Here is a 21387-nt window from a genome sequence, read left to right on the forward strand (position 1 = left end):
ACACCAAAGAAGGAAACGACCACTCCCTTTGAATAAGTTGGAAGATCCCCATTCTTATATTTTTATTCTCAATTTATTTCTGTATATGTCTCTCTGTCATCACTAAACTTGAATGAATCCAAAGAACTAGAGTGAAACTGGAAAAATGGACACAATTCAATATATATATCTCGATTATTTTTCAAAAAATAAATAATAAATAGTGATTATTATTATCTTATGACTGCTTCCTTTGTGACCACCATGGGTGTTTGTTTTTTAGATCTATTTTGACCAGGCTACCGAATCAATCTCAGCTTGAGCAGCTCTGTACAACTCCAGTCTCTTTGAAAGAGACAGCCGCCGCTGCATGACTGCTGGATCCTCATCCAACAGTGTGCCTAACTGTCTTGCCTATAAACATAAAAAGGAAAAGAAAAATGCTTTATTTCCGGTACCACCACAATTGGAGGCTCGAAAAAAGTACTGCTGGGGTCGGGATTCCCACCTCTCTTTTGCCCAATTCGGCAAAGAAATGATCAAGCAAGCTGCGTTTTGCCTCGCGAACTTGGCAATAAACTATAGATTTGGGAATGGAGTTCCTCAGACTTGCACAGACCATATTCACGTAAGACAACACGTTTGATCCTTCATAAAAAGAAGCAAGGGGCTCATTATGGGAAATTCAGAGACCACTAATATTCAAAACATAATACATCTTTCTGAAACTCACCAACTCGTCGAAGATATGAATCGTTGTAGCGATCGAATATTGAATGTGTTGGATTGCCACCCTTCTCAACATCTTGCGGAAGCTTGCGGAAGAAATCTACAGTTAAGTAACTGCATTCCATGTCGACTAGCTGCAGTGTTGCCTTCCTGCTTTCTTCCTTCATCCTGTTCAATGATTCAACAGCAGCATTCCCTACCTCTACCCTGAGAGAGGGATATTGTTTCAGCTCCTGTAGGCAACACATGCAAGAATCAATCAATATTTGAATGCAAAATCATATTCTGAAGCATTTTGTCCATGGAAAGTACGTGTTTCCATTGGATTTGAGAATTTTCCAAATCTTCCTTCAAGTTGTCCCGATTTTTTTTTGTTATGGTCTTTACCTACAAGCCATGCAATTGACACGTTGGGAGAATTGAAGACTTAGCCAACCTAAATTAGTTGGTGACAATTGGAGAATTAGTCAACTAGGCACACATTAATTTTATTTGTTTGTTCTGTAATGTGTTTACTGGTTATTGGTTCCTAATTCTTAGCATTATTTTGTTATTGTAAGACTATTATAACTAGTCTGAAGCATATTGAATAAGATACCGCCGATACAATTTCTTTATTAAATTCTTACGTATCTTCTTTTCAAGGAAAATATCACGCAACACAAAAACGTAGATAAGTCAACATAATGAGTTTGGGAAAAAAGTACAACAAAATGCTCAAGGTTTGCTATGTCAGTTAATCATTGACGATGAGAATACATTTAACAGAGTTTATAGACTTACTACAGTCTCGCTGATTGACTTGCGAACAAGTTCCTTCAGAATTCCATGAACCTGAAAAAAGAGTAAAATGTCAACCTTTTCACGAGCCCACAAAGCAAATTATATGCCTAAAGTTGAAGACTAAATCATAAGAGTTTGTCTTCAAACCAATGAAGGAATCATTTCCTCCGCCAGAAGAAGGATGATGAACACAACCACCCTCTTAGCCTTGCATTAAACTTTTAACAAGGCATTGTAAAAATTTTCTCGTGTACCTGAGAAAAGGCGCCTTAACTGACAGTAAATCTACAAGCAGTTGTTCATTATCACAATTCCCCAGGGAGGAATAATTAACACTGGTTTGACTTTTCCACCATTTTCTAGGCCAAGCCTAACATCTATACTAAAAATCATATTGTGGTACAATCAACAACAGATCAAAAAGCATTGATAGAACTTATCACTTCTGAGGCATACCGCATCAACAGCGACTTCAGAAGGACCTTTGATAGTAATCAAGGCAGTTTCAATAAGACGGCGATAACCCTGTTCTGGAGCGATAAGATGAGGCTGATATCCATCTGCTTCAGTTATTAATTTCCGTACGTTTTCCATAGCAAGGTGCTTGTCAAACGGCAGCCGTTTCAATGCAGCAGGGAGTTGGTTATCAAATACATTGTACACTTGATCACCTCCTGGTCGACTGCCGAATAAAATAACAAATTGACTGCTAGAATAGATTACAACATGAAAAATACAGCATAAGATATTACAAATACATACACCCCATCAAGATGCTCTTTGAATATTCCATCAAATACACGGCATATTTCCATGATCATGTACAACTTTCCCTGCAAAAATAACAAAGGGTTTGAGGCAAATCATTATCGAGTTCTATCAGTGCAGGCATGTTTAATTCCTATGGAAAAGTTTAACCAGCTTACCCATAGGGGTTTTTTGGGGCTAAATCTCTTGATTGAATTGTGAAATTAAGGAGACGGGATAATTGTGCTTGTCTTGTTGATTACCAGCAGTAGCCAAATGATTGTTGGGTTCATAAGGAGAATTCTTGATAGTTAGCGTGCTTTATTTCATAGGATGCCAATGTTACATTTGTTCAAAATTCAAACAAGATGCTTCGGGTTTGTTTTTACTTAATACATGTGAATAGTGAAATGAACCCACACTCTTCCAAACACACGCCACTCTTTAGAAAATAGATTAATGGACCACTTGTAGAGATAACGGGATGGCCTACTTACTCCAGCATCAGTTGCAATGGGCCTCCCCAGTCGGCTCAGCTCAGATTCTAGCTCAATAATAGTTTTATTGATGAGCGACTGAAGGCCTGGAATTCGAGATTTGATCACTTCTTCCAAATGCTAAAACATGAAACAAGAATAAGCGCAAGCATCAGAAAGTTTTTTAAAACCTGCCAACTTTTCATCTTGAGACCAGGAAAATAAATCTCTAAATAAAGAAAGTGGCACTTCACAAGCTTTGTATATTATGTCAAGCAAAAAGATTTGGTTGGTCATTGCAAAATAAAAAATAAAAAAATAATAATAATAATCTAATTTTAAAAATTATCTGAAGCAAAAATTAGAGGTCTTTCCTTACTTTGGATAGAACTTTTCCTAGATGCTCAGAACCCATCCTATGAGCAAGATGTTTATACTGTGGAGTTTGAGCAAAATACTCCCGTTCTCTTCGCCTGGCAGCAATCATATCGACATTTTTGTTAATGTCAGCTTGGGAGCGATTAACTATACCTATCCATGGGAACTGCAGTTTGTATGCTTTTCCTTCCAGTATCTATAAACCAAAGTAACTAGTCAGCACATTACCTCCCATTCTTCTGCAATGATTACCAGAAGCTTACCCGGAAACAATAGAAATATCACAAGAGACATACATGTAATAATATCACAACAAAATGTTTCAGGTTGTCTTTTATCTTTCCTAAAATGATCTTTGAGTTATCTCTGCCTAAAAATTCTAAAGATAATAGGACTAGTGCTAGTTCTATATTGCAAGTTCAGAATTCATGATGCTGAATTGAAACAATTTGTGCCAGTCAGAGATTAATGTGGCGGACAAGAAATCTTCTGCTTATGCATATAAAACGCGATCTCAATAGACTTCCAACAATAACAAGTTTAAAGGCAATGCTTTGAAGCAGCATTTAACTTGATCCTAACCAAAGGTTACATGGATTTGTGGACAGAAAGCCATCTATATAACTCCAATTCAACATACTTAAAGGTACTGTTTGGTTCGTGGTATGAGACAAATAGTACGGAGATAAGTAATATTTTTTAATAATAAAATATATAAAAATGATAGTTAATATAAAGTTTAATTTGATTGATTAATTTGATTAAGTTTGAGATAATGAAATATTACTGTTTTGTCATTTTGAAAATATTAATAAAATATTTATAATATTATTTATTAAGCGTAATATTATAATTTCAATTTAATGATTTGATTGATGTGAGATAAATTATTGATGATTTGATTGATGTAAGATAAATGATTTGTAGATTCATAAATAATATGGTGCACCAAACTGTTAGAGTAGATGCCTGCAAGCCAACGGTTGGCTAGGGAATTTATTGACTCAAGTGAAATAAACAATCTTTATTTTAATATAATTTACTTTTTAATGGTTTTGTTATACTTTATCTGTATACCCATGCAATCAGCATAGATAAAGTCCTTGATTATGCTTTAATACAAATGAATCGTAATTCGATGTTGAAACTCATTTGTAAACACTGCATATTCTAAATTCGTTCCTAGTCGATTCAGCCGCCTAAAAAACATGGATAAAGGTCGCTTGAGCTCGAGACTAGCATCTGTGATGTTGTGTACTGCGTTTCTTGGTAAGGACATGGAGATGTCCAAACATGCAGATGGGTAGTCATATGATGATTATACCGAACAACCCTCCCTCGGACTTTCCAAGTGGTTATCATTCATCGAGAGGATGAGTCTGTGGTTATGATTGTACACCATTAGTCCTTACGACCCGGGACAACACTGAGGCTCTATATGATAGGGTTGTGCTTTGACTCGTTTACTGGCTCCAGGATAGTCATCAGGTGGCGAGGTTGGGTACAGTTGTGACACATATAGGAGCCAGTGCATTGTAGTCGGGGATTCACCGCTCACCTACGGGTGTGGATATCCTGTGTGATCTGATGAAATAATAGTGCATGGAATCTCTGGCCAGAGTATGAGATGTACATTAAAGAATGAGTTCTCAAATAGTACACGCGATGCCACTATTATAGTTATCACATAGTTATCGAATTAATATGCAACCCTCGATGAAATAATGGTTGCAGATTCGATCGGGATATATGAGATGAAGGGACCGTACTGTACGTTAATCATAATCGACTGGTTCTTGCAGGCACTATCAGTGATACCTAGGGGATCATGGGGCGATGCTGCTAGACGATCTTACCATGATCCGATGGGTGCAATCAGAAATGAGTTCTGACATTCTCATGATCAAATGTTGGTGCATGGAATGGGGCAAATTAGGGTAAGCCCGAATAAAGGAAATTGTCCTGAATCACAAAAGAGTTGTGAACCCACGGCTAGCTGTATCCCTGAACCATTGAGGGTCACACAAGTACTGGTTTACTTGTTCCCGTTGAGATAATAAATTCAATGAGTTGAATTTATAAGAAATAAGTTTGATATGATCAATCGATAAGCTTATAAATAAAGTTTATGAAAGCTTATCGAAATTTTGAGAGCATGATTGTTAATACAGTCAAAAAAGTACACCTACCTTATTTAGATATTAGTGATCTCGAAGTTAAAGTGTGCATCATAATAACAAACAAGTTGAAATTGTCACATCGATGATATTTGATCACCGATCGGGATTATGATGAGATTAATGTAATGGGAGCATGGATCATGGGCTTATAAGAGTATAAGCCCATCATGCAAATTTATTAGAGTTCAAATGAACTTTAATAATTAATTATGTTTTAATTGTGTTAAAATATAGCTCATTAAGTTTTTATTAAATATGGTATGAGATATTCATGATACCATAATTTAAAACTTGAACACAGAGAAAATATTGATGCATGATATTATCTAAAATATATGCATTAAACGAGATTGGCTATGATATGCTATAAATTTAGAATCTTTAATTGACTTAATTAATTAGATTAATTAAGTAAATTATGGATTAGAAATAAAATAATGATATTGATTATTATTTAAAATATAGCATCCGAAAGCTTTAAGATAGAGATAGCCTCTTCCCAATTTCGAGAGATATAGATATGTTTAAATCATTAACTTAATTAATATGATTAATTAAGGAAATCAATTATTAGTTAAAAATAAAAAGATATTGCTTTGGTTGGTGATTGAAGGAGGAGGCATCCGAAAGTTTTCTCCACACAATATACTTTCGGCTCTTCAAAAATTTCGGTGGTTGCTCTCAAAATCTCTTTTCTTTTGCGAGAAAAATTCGGCTTATAGTATTGAGTCGATTCCTTGTCGTGTTCTATCTCTACGCAAAATATCTTCTAAATTTCTAGTGTAATTTAGAAGAGGAACAAATATTCCAGTCGTGGACCGGATTAGGAGATCGAAGAATGTTCGTAGGGATTTACAACAAGAGCTACGTCCGCTAATACCGGAGTAGTTGGAGCCAAGTGAAATTATTCACCAAAGGTATAATACTAAACTCCCTATGAATGTTTTTGTTAAATCATACGAGCACCCAAAGCAAAACATATTTTGATTGTCAAAATAAAATAAAAATTTTTAAACTTCCGCTGCGTTTGGGCGTGTAGAAAACCGAGAACCAAACAGTGGTATCAGAGCCAGGTTCTCTATATCGTATGATTTTAAATCATATAGAATAATTTATTTCTAACCACACAAGAAAATTTTTCAGAAAATTGATGCACCATTAAAAAAATTTATTTTTCCAGAAATAAAAAAAAAAATCGGGGCTGCCCGGAACTGTTCCGGGCAGTGCACTGTGCGCGCCTGCGCGCACAGTGCCGCGCGCGCTGTGCGGAGCGTCCGCACAGCGTGCGGCGGCAGCGTGCCGCCGCGCCGCGCGCCTGCGCGCACAGTGCCCTTGCGGCTGCCCGAAACGTTCGGGCAGCAGGCGTGCAGCGGGGGCAGCTGCCCGGGATCGTCTCGGGAAGCGTTCTGGATGATGGGCTTGAATTGTTTGGGCTCATGGTGCAATTTTCTGATTTTTCAAATTTTTGAATAAAATTGATATTTTTGAAAATTGGTTCAATTTTTATTTTGGAAAATTGTTTTTTAGAAAATTAATAATTTTCTTGTGAAATAAATAATTAGAATATGATTTTAGTTATTTATGGTAAAAATGAGTTTTACAAGAAATCAATTATTATTGATTTAATTGGAAATTAAATAAAGGAGTTTATTTAATTTATTAAATTCTTTAATAATTGTGGTGGTTAGTAATAAAATTATTAGATATATGATTTATCAATTAATTAAATTGTTTAATTAAATTTATTTTAATATTTGATATTAAATGCATGAAGGATGATCGAGAGCCTTGACCAATGTGTTAGGTGTATGTTAGGATATTTTACTGTTTTTATTCATTTTGTTAATATTTGATATTATTAAAGTGGGCCTGGTTTATGGCCCGTTCCCACCCCATGAGATGTATCCTTATGTGCCATGGCTATTTAAATGTAATTATTAGAAATAGTGGGAGATCAAAACTGGAAGATGGTGGGCCCGATGATCAAGATGAAGACATGTAAAATATTGGAAGCTCTTGTAATAGTTGTATTTGCATCCCTGCATTCACCTAGCTTTTGGACCTGGATCCATGTCTGGCTCACATGGATCTAATAGTGTTGGTGATCGATCATCCTTATTTATTGTTGAATGTCATATTATGATATATGTGATATATAGTAGTATGCATGTATGTATATTATTAGATAATATTGTTGCATGGATCCGACAAAATTACAAACTCGTGGCACGCGATTTGAAATTAAAATGATGAGACAATTTTAAAATTAAAGTCCCTCATTTTGAATATGATTCAAAATTCATATCAAACCGTAAAAGTAAAAATTAAAAGAGTTTAATTTTTCCTTGCCTTCCATCAACCGTGGTAGCATGTTGATCGCTACCCGCGGACAGTGTCTGGCTCATATTATTGGGGAGGCCTGGCCGCCGGAAAGCTGTGACTTCCACCGGACATATGATGTGAATTGAGTGGAACTCCCATGACTTCGGCTCATATTATTGGAGGAACTCATGGCGACCGTCTACTACAATTCAATATTGATGGGTCGGTTTGACACGCGAAAATAAACGACGTCATATTATTGGGTCCTTATTAAACGTGAGGCAAAACACGCGGAGGTTGCATAGGGATGCAATTGGATTCTACCTTTTAGAAATTATAATTGGCTGATATTATTCGTGATTATAATTGGCTAATTGGACTCTACGTGCCCACTAAAGAAATACGATTTCTCTTTTTCATCAGAGGGTGGTGAAAATGTCAAAATAGTGGGAGGGAGATTTATAAAATAAAATCCATATTTTATATCTTAAAATTATTTTAAAATAATCAGCAACCATTATTCTGTTTTCATATCAGTATATTTTCGATTTCGTCACGTAATCCATTTTTATATTAACAAGCTAAATCTAATTTTCAAGACTGGTTGGGAAAATTGTTCTAAATTAGGAGAAAATGATATACACACTAATGTCAGTCCTGCTGAACTGACAAAGCATGCAAGATGGTAAGACCATAGTATGCAAGCTAAAGTGTGATGTACTCGCTTTTATGTCAAATGAACTGTAGGGACAGTTTGAGAAAATGTTGAATGTTGCTGACATTCGAATAAACATGCAAGAGTTGTATGGTACATGAAACTCGTACAGTGATGAACACCATTTTAAAAGCTCATGACTACATGCATGCAAGATGGGGCTCTGGCCCATGAGCGTGGTGTACATATGATTGGGCTTATTGAAAATGTGGTGGGCCTGGAATATGTGATTCCTAACGAGTTAATTGATAACATCAATTTGTTGTCTTTCTCTTCCTCATTTGACGGGGTTATGGTGAACTTCAAGTTTAATAAGATATTTGATAGCCTTGAAGAGCTAGTCAATATGCTTATAACTTATGAGATCACCATAAAATAAGAAAAATTGTTGTTTTTATAATGGGCCTTTCGTTAGACGAAAAATGACCCACAAGGTAAGGGAAAGAAATGTTCTGACCTCACAAGAAAAACAATCCCAATAAGAAGCAAACTCTGAAAGACACTTAAAAGGCCTAAAAAGCCCGATAAGTTAGAACATATTTATTTCACTGCAAGAAGTCCGGACATAAGAAATTATATGTGTCAGAAATGTTCTGGAAATGATAAGTGAATGTCCAAGTAAACATAATTTCAACAACAAACAAAATAAAGTTAGATTATCCAAATCCCTCACAAATATGGCACGCTAGACTATGTCACATTTCCCAAAGAAGGATGCACAAGCTAGTGGGAGAAGGCATGTTTGACTTCTCAGACATAAATTCTCTACCAACTTGTGAGTCCCGTCTAAAAGGAAAAATGACTAAAACTACATTCAATGGAAACGTGGAACGTGCGCATGGTCTGTTGGATTTGATCCACACAGATATTTGTAGCTCGCTAAGTGTTAGCACAAAATATGGGCAATCCTACTCCATTACCTTTACTGATGACCATTCGAGGTATTGGTATGTTTATTTGATGAAACACAAATCTGAAGCATTTGAAAGGTTCAAAGAATTCAGATCTGAAGTAGAAAACTAGCTAAAAAGAAGTATTAAGGCATTTCGATCTGATCGAAGTGGAGAATACTTGAGTGCTGAATTTTTGGGTTATCTAAAAGAGAATGAGATTCTCTCACAGTGGACTCCACCAACAACACCACAATTGAATGGTGTTTCTGAACGTCGTAAGCGAACCTTGTTGGACATGGTTCGATCTATGATGGAATTCACTGAATTGCCTACATCGTTTTGGGGCTTTGCGCTTGAAACTGCGGCAATGTTGTTGAATAATGGCTATACTAGAGCAGTGGATAAAACAACATATGAGATATGGATGGGGAAAAACTCCCAAATATTCTTACATGAGAATATGGAGATGTCTTGCTTACGTGAAGCAGACAGTGGAAGACAAATTGGATAGTAGATCCACTTTGTGCTACTTTGTAGGATATCCAAAGAATTCTGTTGGGTATTATTTCTATCGTCCCAATGAAGCAAAAGTGTTTGTTTCAAGAAATGCCACTATTTTGGAAAAGGAATTTCTATTAGATAGAAAAGGCAAGATGATAGAACTTGAAGAAATTCAAGATACTCCCTCAACTGTAGAAGTTTAACCCATTTCCAAGAACCAGTAGTTGAAGTACAAGCTCCTAGGAGGTCTAATAGGGTTATTAGACCACCTGCAAGACATACGCTTCTTCATGAACAAGACCATGATGAGTCTTGTGTTGGATATGATCAAATGAACTTTAAAGAAGCAATATCTGATACTGATTCAACCAAATGGCTTGAAGCCATGCAGTCAAAAAATGGACTCTATATATTCAAACCAAGTCTGGACATTGATGGATCAACCTGAGGAAATCGTTCCTATAGGGTGCAAATGGATCTACAAAAGAAAGCTTGGGGCGAATGGGAGGGTAGTGACCTTCAAAGCAAGGCTGGTTTCAAAAGATTATACTCAAAGGCAAGGAGTTGACTATGAGGAAACTTTTTCACCAGTTGCTATGTTTAAGTCCATTTGATTACTACTAGCCATAGCATCATGGTATGACTATGAGATATGGCAAATGGATGTAAAGACTGCATTCCTCAATGGAGACATCAAAGAGAAAATTTATATGTCTCAACCTGAGGGATACAAATCAGTAGGAAGTGAGCATAAGGTATGCAAACTTCAGAGATCAATATATGGTCTCAAGCAGGAGTCAAGGAGTTGGAACCTCATATTTGATAGCACTATCAAAGAGTTTGGTTCTGCTAAGAATCCTGAGGAACCATGAGTGTACAAGAAAATTAGTGGGAGTGCAGTGACATTCCTAGTACTTTACGTTGACGATATCCTGCTCATTGGGAATGATGTAGGATTTCTGCAATCAACTAAAGTACGGTTAGCCAGTAAATTCTCCATGAAAGACATGGGTGAAGCATCCTACGTATTGGGAATACAAATATATAGAGATAGATCAAAGAGGATGCTAGGACTCACCCAAGTCACTTATATCGATACCATTTTGAAACGATTCTCTATGGAAGAGTCCAAGAGAGGATACTTACCAATATGTCATGGTGTTACTCTATCTAAATCTTTGTGTCCCAAAACTGATGAAGAGATAGAGATGATGACGCATATTCCATATGCGTCAGCCATTGGTAGTATCAGGTATGGTGTGATATAGACACGTCCTGATGTTGCTTACGCTCTGAGTGTTACAAGCAGATATCAGGCAAACCCTGGTCCAATGTATTGGAAGGCCGTGAAAGATATTCTTAAGTACTTAAGAAGGACTAAGAACTTGTTCATGGTCTATGGGGTGTAGAATTGAAATTGGAAGGCTACACTGATTCTAGCTTCGAATGTGACGTAGATGATTCGAAATCGACCTCTGGCTTTGTATTCATGCTAAATGGTGCGGCTGTCTCTTGGAAAAGTTCCAAGTAAGACACCGTTGCGGATTCCACCACTAAAGCTGAATACATTGCTGCATCTGATGCAGCCAAAGAGGTAGTTTGGATGAGGAATTTTGTCCAAGAGTTGGGCGTTATTCCTAATGGAGTTGATCCAGTCCCGTTGTACTGGGACAACACAGGTGCCATTGCGCAAGCAAAGGAAACAAGGTCTCATCAGCGATCCAAACATGTACTGAGGAAGTTCCACATCATACGGGAGATAATGGGAAGAGGAGACATATCAGTTGAAAGAGTCCCCTCTGCAGATAATGTTGCTGATCCACTTACAAAGCCCTTGCCAGAACCATTGTTTGAAAAGCATCGCGAAGCAATGGGATTAAGGGTAGTTGGCTCTAGGGCAAGTGGGAGATTGTTAGAGTAGATGCCCTGCAAGCCAACGGTTGGCTAGGGAATTTATTGACTCAAGTGAAATAAACAATCTTTATTTTAATATAATTTACTTTTTAATGGTTTTGTTATACTTTATCTGTATACCCATGCAATCAGCATAGATAAAGTCCTTGATTATGCTTTAATACAAATGAATCGTAATTCGATGTTGAAACTCATTTGTAAACACTGCATATTCTAAATTCGTTCCTAGTCGATTCAGCCGCCTAAAAAACATGGATAAAGGTCGCTTGAGCTCGAGACTAGCATCTGTGATGTTGTGTACTGCGTTTCTTGGTAAGGACATGGAGATGTCCAAACATGCAGATGGGTAGTCATATGATGATTATACCGAACAACCCTCCCTCGGACTTTCCAAGTGGTTATCATTCATCGAGAGGATGAGTCCGTGGTTATGATTGTACACCATTAGTCCTTACGATCCGGGACAATACTGAGGCTCTATATGATAGGGCTGTGCTTTGACTCGTTTACCGGCTCCAGGAGAGTCATCAGGTGGCGAGGTTGGGTACAGTTGTGACACATATAGGAGCCAGTGCATTGTAGTCGGGGATTCACCGCTCACCTACGGGTGTGGATATCCTGTGTGATCTGATGAAATAATAGTGCATGGAATCTCTGGCCAGAGTATGAGATGTACATTAGAGAAGGAGTTCTCAAATAGTACACGCGATGCCACTATTATAGTTATCACATAGTTATCGAATTAATATGCAACCCTCGATGAAATAATGGTTGCAGATTCGATCGGGATATATGAGATGAAGGGACCGTATTGTACGTTAATCATAATCGACTGGTTCTTGCAGGCACTATCAGTGATACCTAGGGGATCATGGGGCGATGCTGCTAGACGCTCTTACCATGATCCGATGGGTGCAATCAGAAATGAGTTCTGACATTCTCATGATCAAATGTTGGTGCATGGAATGTGGCAAATTAGGGTAAGCCCGAATAAAGGAAATTGTCCTGAATCACAAAAGAGTTGTGAACCCACGGCTAGCTGTATCCCTGAACCATTGAGGGTCACACAAGTACTGGTTTACTTGTTCCCGTTGAGATAATAAATTCAATGAGTTGAATTTATAAGAAATAAGTTTGATATGATCAATCGATAAGCTTATAAATAAAGTTTATGAAAGCTTATGGAAATTTTGAGAGCATGATTGTTAATACAGTCAAAGAAGTACACCTACCTTATTTAGATATTAGTGATCTCGAAGTTAAAGTTTGCATCATAATAACAAACAAGTTGAAATTGTCACATCGATGATTATTTGATCACCGATCGGGATTATGATGAGATTAATGTAATGGGAGCATGGATCATGGGCTTATAAGAGTATAAGCCCATCATGCAAATTTATTAGAGTTCAAATAACTTTAATAATTAATTATGTTTTAATTGTGTTAAAATATAGCTCATTAAGTTTTTATTAAATATGGTATGAGATATTCATGATACCATAATTTAAAACTTGAACACAGAGAAAATATTGATGCATGATATTATCTAAAATATATGCATTAAACGAGATTGGCTATGATATGCTATAAATTTAGAATCTTTAATTGACTTAATTAATTAGATTAATTAAGTAAATTATGGATTAGAAATAAAATAATGATATTGATTATTATTTAAAATATAGCATCCGAAAGCTTTAAGATAGAGATAGCCTCTTCCCAATTTCGAGAGATATAGATATGTTTAAATCATTAACTTAATTAATATGATTAATTAAGGAAAGCAATTATTAGTTAAAAATAAAAAGATATTGCTTTGGTTGGTGATTGAAGGAGGAGGCATCCGAAAGTTTTCTCCACACAATATACTTTCGGCTCTTCAAAAATTTCGGTGGTTGCTCTCAAAATCTCTTTTCTTTTGCGAGAAAAATTCGGCTTATAGTATTGAGTCGATTCCTTGTCGTGTTCTATCTCTACGCAAAATATCTTCTAAATTTCTAGTGCAATTTAGAAGAGGAACAAATATTCCAGTCGTGGACCGGATTAGGAGATCGAAGAATGTTCGTAGGGATTTACAACAAGAGCTACGTCCGCTAATACCGGAGTAGTTGGAGCCAAGTGAAATTATTCACCAAAGGTATAATACTAAACTCCCTATGAATGTTTTTGTTAAATCATACGAGCACCCAAAGCAAAACATATTTTGATTGTCAAAATAAAATAAAATTTTTAAACTTCCGCTGCGTTTGGGCGTGTAGAAAACCGAGAACCAAACACAAACATGAGATTAGATTGGATAAAAATATGGTTAAATAATATAGTGAACCGAACGGTACCTAAAACATAGACCATAATCAAGCGTCTAATAAGCAAATATTTAACAAGCATGAATATATTATAATATAGACAAAAATTAAAGATGAGTATAAACTTACATCTACAGCATCCGTTCCCTGGTCCATTAGGTCAATCTTCGTTAGTACCCCAAATGTTCTCTCTCCTGAAACAAAATTAATGTCGTAAAACAGCCATGAGGAGAGAAATGTATTGATTTGAAAGTGGGATGTTGATGAGGGCAAGCAACATTCATGCAGCTTAAGATTATGCTGTTGGTAGGACTTCTACACATTCACATGCAAGAAATCAATAACACATAAGTGCTATAAGCCATACCTTTGGGATCTACTTCACGAGAAATTTTAATTGCATCTGATGTTGCAAGATCTTGATTAGCAGGAGAAACTGCTAAAATAATACAGTTGGGCTGCAATGAATCATTTTATGCATATTAAAAAAACATGATCACCTTGAACTGGAATTAAATAGTATTAAACTATAATTCACACAGACATATATACAAGTACCTTGAACGTATTTAAACCCACCTCTAAACAACTTCATGATATTAAAAATTTAAATGCAAAACCTAACATCTATGAATACCTTCTCAATATAAGATCGCACCATGTTCTCAATGTCCATCACAATACTCTCTGACTGTCCGTCTATAATAAACCCACAGATCATAATCATCACAGTTATTTGCAAAAAAAAAAAAAATGGAAATAAGGGAAAATAACTACTCCAAAACTACCACATGAAACCAGTGGAATAATGGACTCACCAATTGCCACTTTTGTTAGACCAGGAAGATCAATCAATGTCAAATTCACAACTGCATCAAAACATCTGAATATCACTTGCTACTCGAAAAATCACAAGAAATAAGAATTGCATGCTGCTTAAAATAAAACCTCGTACAAATCTTGCTACACATACCTAGTGCTACACAAATATTAAAACTTAAAGGAACAAATCTTTACAAGTCAAAAAGTAAGCTAGCAAGTATTTCATATCTTCATGATAAAAAAAAGTAGTTCATAACTTCATACCAACATATGACCTACCAATGTTTTGATCATCAAAATTGTTTCCGAGACTTCCTTGCTAGCAGCCACTTTGGTATGATTTAACGCACTTTTAAGTTTTAACTACCACGTTAACACCTATTTATTTATCTCACGAGGAAAGAAGATTCTTCTGTGCATAAAACAAGAAGATTGCATGCACTCAATGTATGGTATCTTCAGTGATAACTTTTTCGACGCTCATACTCAATCAACATGATTCTCCCATTTCTCAAATTTCAGTAGCAACATGTTAGCATCTGTTAAAGTTCGTACAATTTAAGGTTTCGATGAGGAAGAATCTTAAAAATTAAGAAAAGATGTGTCTCTTATCCTGACCTACCATTGGGAGAATATATGCTAAGATAAATTGGAACGGTTGAAATCTGTTTGCTACGTCCTGTCTCTCGATCAGTCTCATCAGCGATCTCTTTTCTTACAGCAGCTGTACAAGCCAGAAATTTAGAATTAAAACGTAAAAGAAAATGAGAAGACTAGTTGAAAAAGGTATTTACAAGACTAGGCAGCGGATACTAGATATAAGTTGGGTTAATGGGAGACAAAAAGAAGTCAAGAACTAATCCAAAAATAATGTGTTGATAAATTTAAATAGAAAGATCGTACCTGTAGCTGCTTTAAAAAACAATTCCCAATGAAGTATATGAAAATACAACTAACCAAAATCAGTGAACTTCTTTCTAGGAAGATGTCCAAACTCTGCATATTCTCTACCCTCGTCAATTCGATGAAGCTGCAGGACAAGTGGCCGCCGGGTGACGATACCTGCATTTTAATAATGAGGTCAATCCTAATGTTTTGGCCATCTTTATGTCAGGAGAAATTAAGGACACAAGATAATGCCACAGCTTATGGTAATGCATCTGTAATGGACTGGTTACCAGATCCACGAGGCAAGAAGTCCTTTCCAACAACGCTTTCAAGCACTGAGGACTTTCCTGAACTCTATAAACCATTAAAAATTGTGTTAGTTAACACAAAAAGCCCAAGTCGACCTAAAAGTAATTTCAAGAAATTTCATTTAAGTGAAAAAATGTAGTGATTAAGAGTGAAGATCGTGAAAATTATTCGACATATGCAACACTAAATTTCGCACACTAAATCACTGCGAATTTAGTCTAGGTGGAAAAAGGCAATGCGGAGCCAGCACACCAAAATTAAAAACAAGATCCCACAAATCCATTTTACAGAACTGTAAAGACTGACAGTTTTTCCATCTTAATTTTCCTCTAATAATAAGTCATTACAAATTTCATATCTACTCCAAGTCCGAAAACAGCAGGTATAGTTTACGGTTTTCCCTTTCTCCACTTAGATCAATTATAATATGCATCTAACCAAATATGGAACAAGAACAAAGAGTTAGGTGTATACAATATATCATATATGTATAATATCTCAAAGAAAGTAAATTATATTATTATGATTAATTTTATTTCTTTATTAATGATTTTTATTTTTGGATTCCACTTATTATACTCCTATATATATGCTGCACATTCTTAAGGGCAGGGAAACAGAACATACAATATAATATGGGCATTCTTGTCCAGTGCAAATATTTGAACATTTGTGTTCAAGTGTTGATATTTTCCTTTTGTTACATTGATTTGCTTCTGCGTACTTTATTCACTACCTCATCCTTATATATCTCACTGCCTCATCCTTGTATATCTGTTCTTGTGGCATAGCATGTTAGTCGTTCATAGAAATCTTGCTCTGAACCGTATAACTAGTGAGAAAGATGAGATTGTTGTATTTTAGGGAATAATGGAATTTGGTCGTTAATCCTGTTGTATCATATTATTACTTTTGAGAAGGCATAACTAGCTGCCAGAGTTAATAAACGAGGAGGATTATCCGGCTGGACGAACTTCAGAATTAGTTGAAGTTGAAATAGAAAGCGCAGACCATTTTGATCAGAAATTCAGAATTAAAAAATCGTACCTGACCACCAACGACAGCGATGGAAGGCAATGCATCCCAAAGAGTGGGCAGCGCACTCTCCTCTCCGTGATCACCAAGCGCCGTGCATGCTCTCTGTAGTCTGTTCACCAATGCGATCAGGTTCTCCATCTCTTAAATCGATCGGAAAAAATTAGATTACAACGCTATTTATTTATTCGATCTCACCCCATGAGACAAAATGGCAAAAATAAAAATATAATAATTCAAAAATAAAAAATAAAAGAGCAACAGAAGAATGAGTCCGCTTCGTGTGGGCGACGAGTCTCGTTTTGCCTTTCTTGAGCTAAAGATTAGCAACTACCAAATCTGTATTTCATACAATTATAATTTTCTTCTTAGCATTTGGAATACAAGACTAGATTACAGTGAAATACTTCCTATGATTAATTACTGAGTAGGTTTCTTGTGACATGCGACGGTCAACTTGACAATAAAAAGTAATACTCTTAACATAAAAAGTAATATTTTTTCGTGGATGACCCAAATAAAATATATGTCTCATAAAATATGACATGTAAGACCGTCTCATGCAAGTTTTTTCTTTAATTATTTCAAATTAAGAATCTTGAAAATATATGACTACTTTAAATTCATTTTAATTGATAGACAAAAAAATTCATATTCACCCTATCTCAATCCATATTTTTTAATTTATTATTCAACTTAATTTCTCAAATATATCGAGGGTTAATTTTATTTAAAATCAAGATTTCAAAATCTTTTCCCCGTTCAATTACCTCAATTTAAACAAAATCTGAAAGGATTTGAGACTCAAGAATGAGGGATTAAAATGAAGGAATTTAGTAGAACATGCATTCATGCGTCCAGGGAAAATATGATGAGTTAGCATTTTTCTAAAACCAGAATTCATATTAGGATAAAACGAACAGGGAAGAAATTTTATTGATTGACTACCAAAAAATTTGCATACATGGAAAAAAATTGGCAAAAAATACTTCACCTGTAGCTCGTTTGGGTAGAATAAAATTGTCAGACAAAATCCGTCCTTTAATACATTTGATACCGACCAGCAATAATGCAAAAGGAAGCTTATGAATATATTGAAAGATACAGTAGCAGACAAAACATACATGCAGTAATCAAGAATTTTGAAAATACAATCCCTGAGAGCACCAACTGAACGTTTCATCAGCTCAGATAAGGAAAGAATCCAACAACTAGAAAAGTTAACTACATATTTTGGGTACGCAAGCTCCACCATCTGGATTCCGCGGTTCCTTCCATATACGACCAGTTACCCGAAGCTTAAGCTCGTTCTTGTCTCCTCCTGAGAAAAAAAGTGCCATGTTGCGCTGTATGATGAGGCCATCATGACTGTCTCGAACCTTTCTGTGGCCATCTCTAATGCTTCGAGGGGTGCCCTCCCATATAAGTTTCCGACCGTTTCCTCCAACCTCCAAACCGTAGCTGAAGTTCAGAGCGTCCATCTCGTCTCCCATGAACCGAAGAAAAGCCATATATACAGGAGCCGTTCCAAGTTGGAAAGCTTCGAAATGAAGGCAAAAATACTGGCCAAAACAATGGAAGACCTGGATACAGAAATGGATATTGTAAATGAAGCTTTAGATGCAATGAGGCCAAATTCATTTAGGCAAACCACTAATTTGGAAAATCAAATAAAGAGCCCAAAAGTGTATTCTTTAAAGCCAGTCAGTCTCTGGACAAGATTAATTAAAGGTAAGAACATGTCACAGATACATAAATCCTCACCGTTAGCATCCATGTCGCGTTCTCTACATCTCGTGGATTTGATTTCACGTAACGATGATTAAATGTGCATCCTGAATGCATGTCCACCTTGTGATCATCTCTCAAGTGGGTAACAAGGCATTGAATATCACCAGCAATGGAGCACTCTGATCCCGCGTAAGGGCAGTTGTAAGGCCTAAAATTACAAATGGCTTCATGTTTCAGTTTACTGTAATAAGGGAAGATCTCAGGGCATCCAAGGGAGTTATGCTTGCAAGGAAGTTCGAGGGATTCAGCCACTTTTTCAAGTGCTAAGCATCTTATATCGCCAAGCTCCTGTCTACAAGTAGGACATCTGTTGTGCACCCTTACTTTACAGGTGGAGCAGAGTGTATGCCCGTTGTGGCACTGCAGTAATCGACTTGAGTAATCGATGGACACATATTTTTTGTAACAAAAAAGAATAAAACAGCCGACATGTAGATGCTCAATGACAAGTTTAGCATGAGTTTGATATCATGCACGCCCTCGATGAAATGCCAGTAATATTTACGCAAAAAAGATGTTCATGATAGGTAAAGGAGGCAATATGATAGCTAAAATCCGAATTCACAAGAAAAAAATTCCGTACATCAAAATAATGTAAGTATTTTCTCCTTCCAAAAGTTTCACATATTTGATGTGCAGTGTATTTAACCATTATAAACCCCAGAATGAACTATATCAACTAAAATTGTGTCCCAACAATGGATGGAAAAAATGCAATTTTTATTTAGCAGCCCATTTATCGCAAACCTCATGTGACATCATTAAACATACCATTTTTTGTGCTTTTGACTTCTGAAAGGAACTTTGTGAAGTATGGTCAAATTCGTTTTTTTTTTTAGTTGATGACAATTTCAAAATCCAAACATTAAGCATTTTCTCAGTCATGGATATGAAGTCTGCAAGACATCCAGAAAAGCTTCATTTATGGCATTCAATTTACCAACTTCACACCACAGGACTTCATCGCTGAAATAAATTTAGAAACATTATTTCAATGAAACCATGGTTCTACCAACAAATGCCAGGAAAGCTCGCCGTAGCCGATAAAAATTTGGGGAGCAATAACATATTTATCTCACCACAGTTCATCCGAGAACAAATTCATCTGTTTCTGTCATGCCGGTAACAGTGGTTGGTCCTTTTCGTTCCAAGTTACCGTGCTACATTGGGTACCACATTTATCCCCAAGATAATCATTTGAAATCCAATTTCTTCGATGTCGATGCATGTGCATCTTTCATTAAATCATTCAAAGGGAATCATCCTCACCAACTAATCATACCCAGGTTTCCAAAACATTCTCCTCGACTGAACTGTATTTCATACTTGCACCAAACTAAAAACCAGAGATGAAAAATGTTTCATTCACAAAGCAATTGACAGTGAGTCAGGCAGCTGCATAATACATGAAAGATCATTTTCTGACAATTTCAAGAATTCAACTAACTAAAAAACGAAAAGGATCAATTGGTCAATCCTACAAGTCAGCGCATAATCCTAGAGCACCAACCGGTACTTCTCACAAACAAAAAATGGTGCTAAGAAAACAAAAGGAAACATTGCAATAATAAACCGTCGACAGGAAATGTGCCATTTGTGCAAATACCAAGAAAATAGTAAATCTTGGAAACAATCACCAACGAATCGATCAAACCCATTATTAATAGTAAAAGAATGATACAAGATAACAAACCTGGTGGATGGGAGGGTACATAGAATTTGTACAAACAGGGCATTCAAGAAGCTCGTGAACACTTGCGGGCGGAGTACTCATCCCACCATTGATATTATTATTGTTAGATGATGTCTTTGAAGATGAAAACTGAGAAAATGGTTGGGCGTTAAGGATCTCATCTTCGTGCATCCCGTCATGAATTGATATGTATTCAATGCTAGATTCCATTCTTTGAAAATCCTCTTTTATAGTCTTCCTTCGAGTTTCGAAATCAATGATTGTTCATACCAGAATGTGGGGAGGACTATTAGTTCGATTGCTCCCTTTACAGTGAACTTGAGATATATTTTTCAGGAAATTTTGAGATTTTCAGGGTATGGAAGATTAACAGTGAAAGATGCTTTTCTTGCCCTTCTTTAAATGAAGGTTTCCTTTCCTCCAAAAGAAAGATAGATAGGGAATAATCTCTACAGTTGACTTGGGAGTGGGAATGGCACATGTTAATTTTTCTCCAGTGTGAATTAGGCAAGCCAAGTTCTATGAATATAGGTGTTCATTTTGATCGAACCAAACCGAATTTTCGGTAATCGTCCGGTTACTTTTCGGTTTAAACGAATTTCTATTTTTTAATTTTTTTTATTTATATTTATTATTAATAAAAATACGATTTTAAAACCGAACAAATGATTAAAATAAAAAAATTCGATTTTCGATTCGGACCGAGCTATAAAACCAAACCTATCCGAACTTGAAAACCGAAAATCTAAAAACTAAAAATGGAACCGAATTAATGGTTGGTTCGTATGGCGAACACCCTTGTTCCAATGTTTAATTTATTACAATAAAAACCCTTAAAATGGTACGGATAATAAATCAGCGTCCATTAATAATACCTGCCCAAATCATTTTAAAAAATGCTGCCCAATTGATGCGACTTTAAT

General features: G+C 36.1%; 2 protein-coding genes and 1 long non-coding RNA gene across 3 annotated transcripts; all 3 read right to left on the reverse strand.

The window, feature by feature from the left end:
• Positions 1–27: 27 nt before the first annotated feature.
• Positions 28–18055, reverse strand: LOC142553403 (phragmoplastin DRP1A). Its single transcript, XM_075663626.1, has 17 exons — positions 17975–18055; positions 16993–17123; positions 15927–15990; positions 15706–15810; positions 15371–15472; positions 14745–14795; positions 14564–14625; positions 14294–14384; positions 14056–14120; positions 3094–3288; positions 2736–2855; positions 2254–2324; positions 1948–2173; positions 1492–1542; positions 713–941; positions 488–627; positions 28–393 (listed from the first exon to the last, which is right to left on the reverse strand). The coding sequence occupies exons 2-17, from the start codon at positions 17119–17121 to the stop codon at positions 265–267; spliced, it is 1830 nt and encodes a 609-aa protein (XP_075519741.1). The 5' UTR covers positions 17122–17123; positions 17975–18055; the 3' UTR covers positions 28–264.
• On the reverse strand, positions 18048–20949 carry LOC142553413 (E3 ubiquitin-protein ligase SINAT5-like). Its single transcript, XM_075663638.1, has 3 exons — positions 20465–20949; positions 18745–19131; positions 18048–18563 (listed from the first exon to the last, which is right to left on the reverse strand). The coding sequence occupies exons 1-3, from the start codon at positions 20672–20674 to the stop codon at positions 18201–18203; spliced, it is 960 nt and encodes a 319-aa protein (XP_075519753.1). The 5' UTR covers positions 20675–20949; the 3' UTR covers positions 18048–18200.
• LOC142553419 (uncharacterized) lies at positions 19380–20458 on the reverse strand. The gene is made up of 2 exons (XR_012821944.1): positions 19851–20458; positions 19380–19737 (listed from the first exon to the last, which is right to left on the reverse strand). It is a non-coding gene; the product is annotated as an uncharacterized LOC142553419 (long non-coding RNA).
• Positions 20950–21387: the final 438 nt, after the last annotated feature.

The sequence above is a fragment of the Primulina tabacum genome, chromosome 1, assembly GCF_025594145.1.
Source record: "Primulina tabacum isolate GXHZ01 chromosome 1, ASM2559414v2, whole genome shotgun sequence".
NCBI lineage: Eukaryota > Viridiplantae > Streptophyta > Magnoliopsida > Lamiales > Gesneriaceae > Primulina > Primulina tabacum.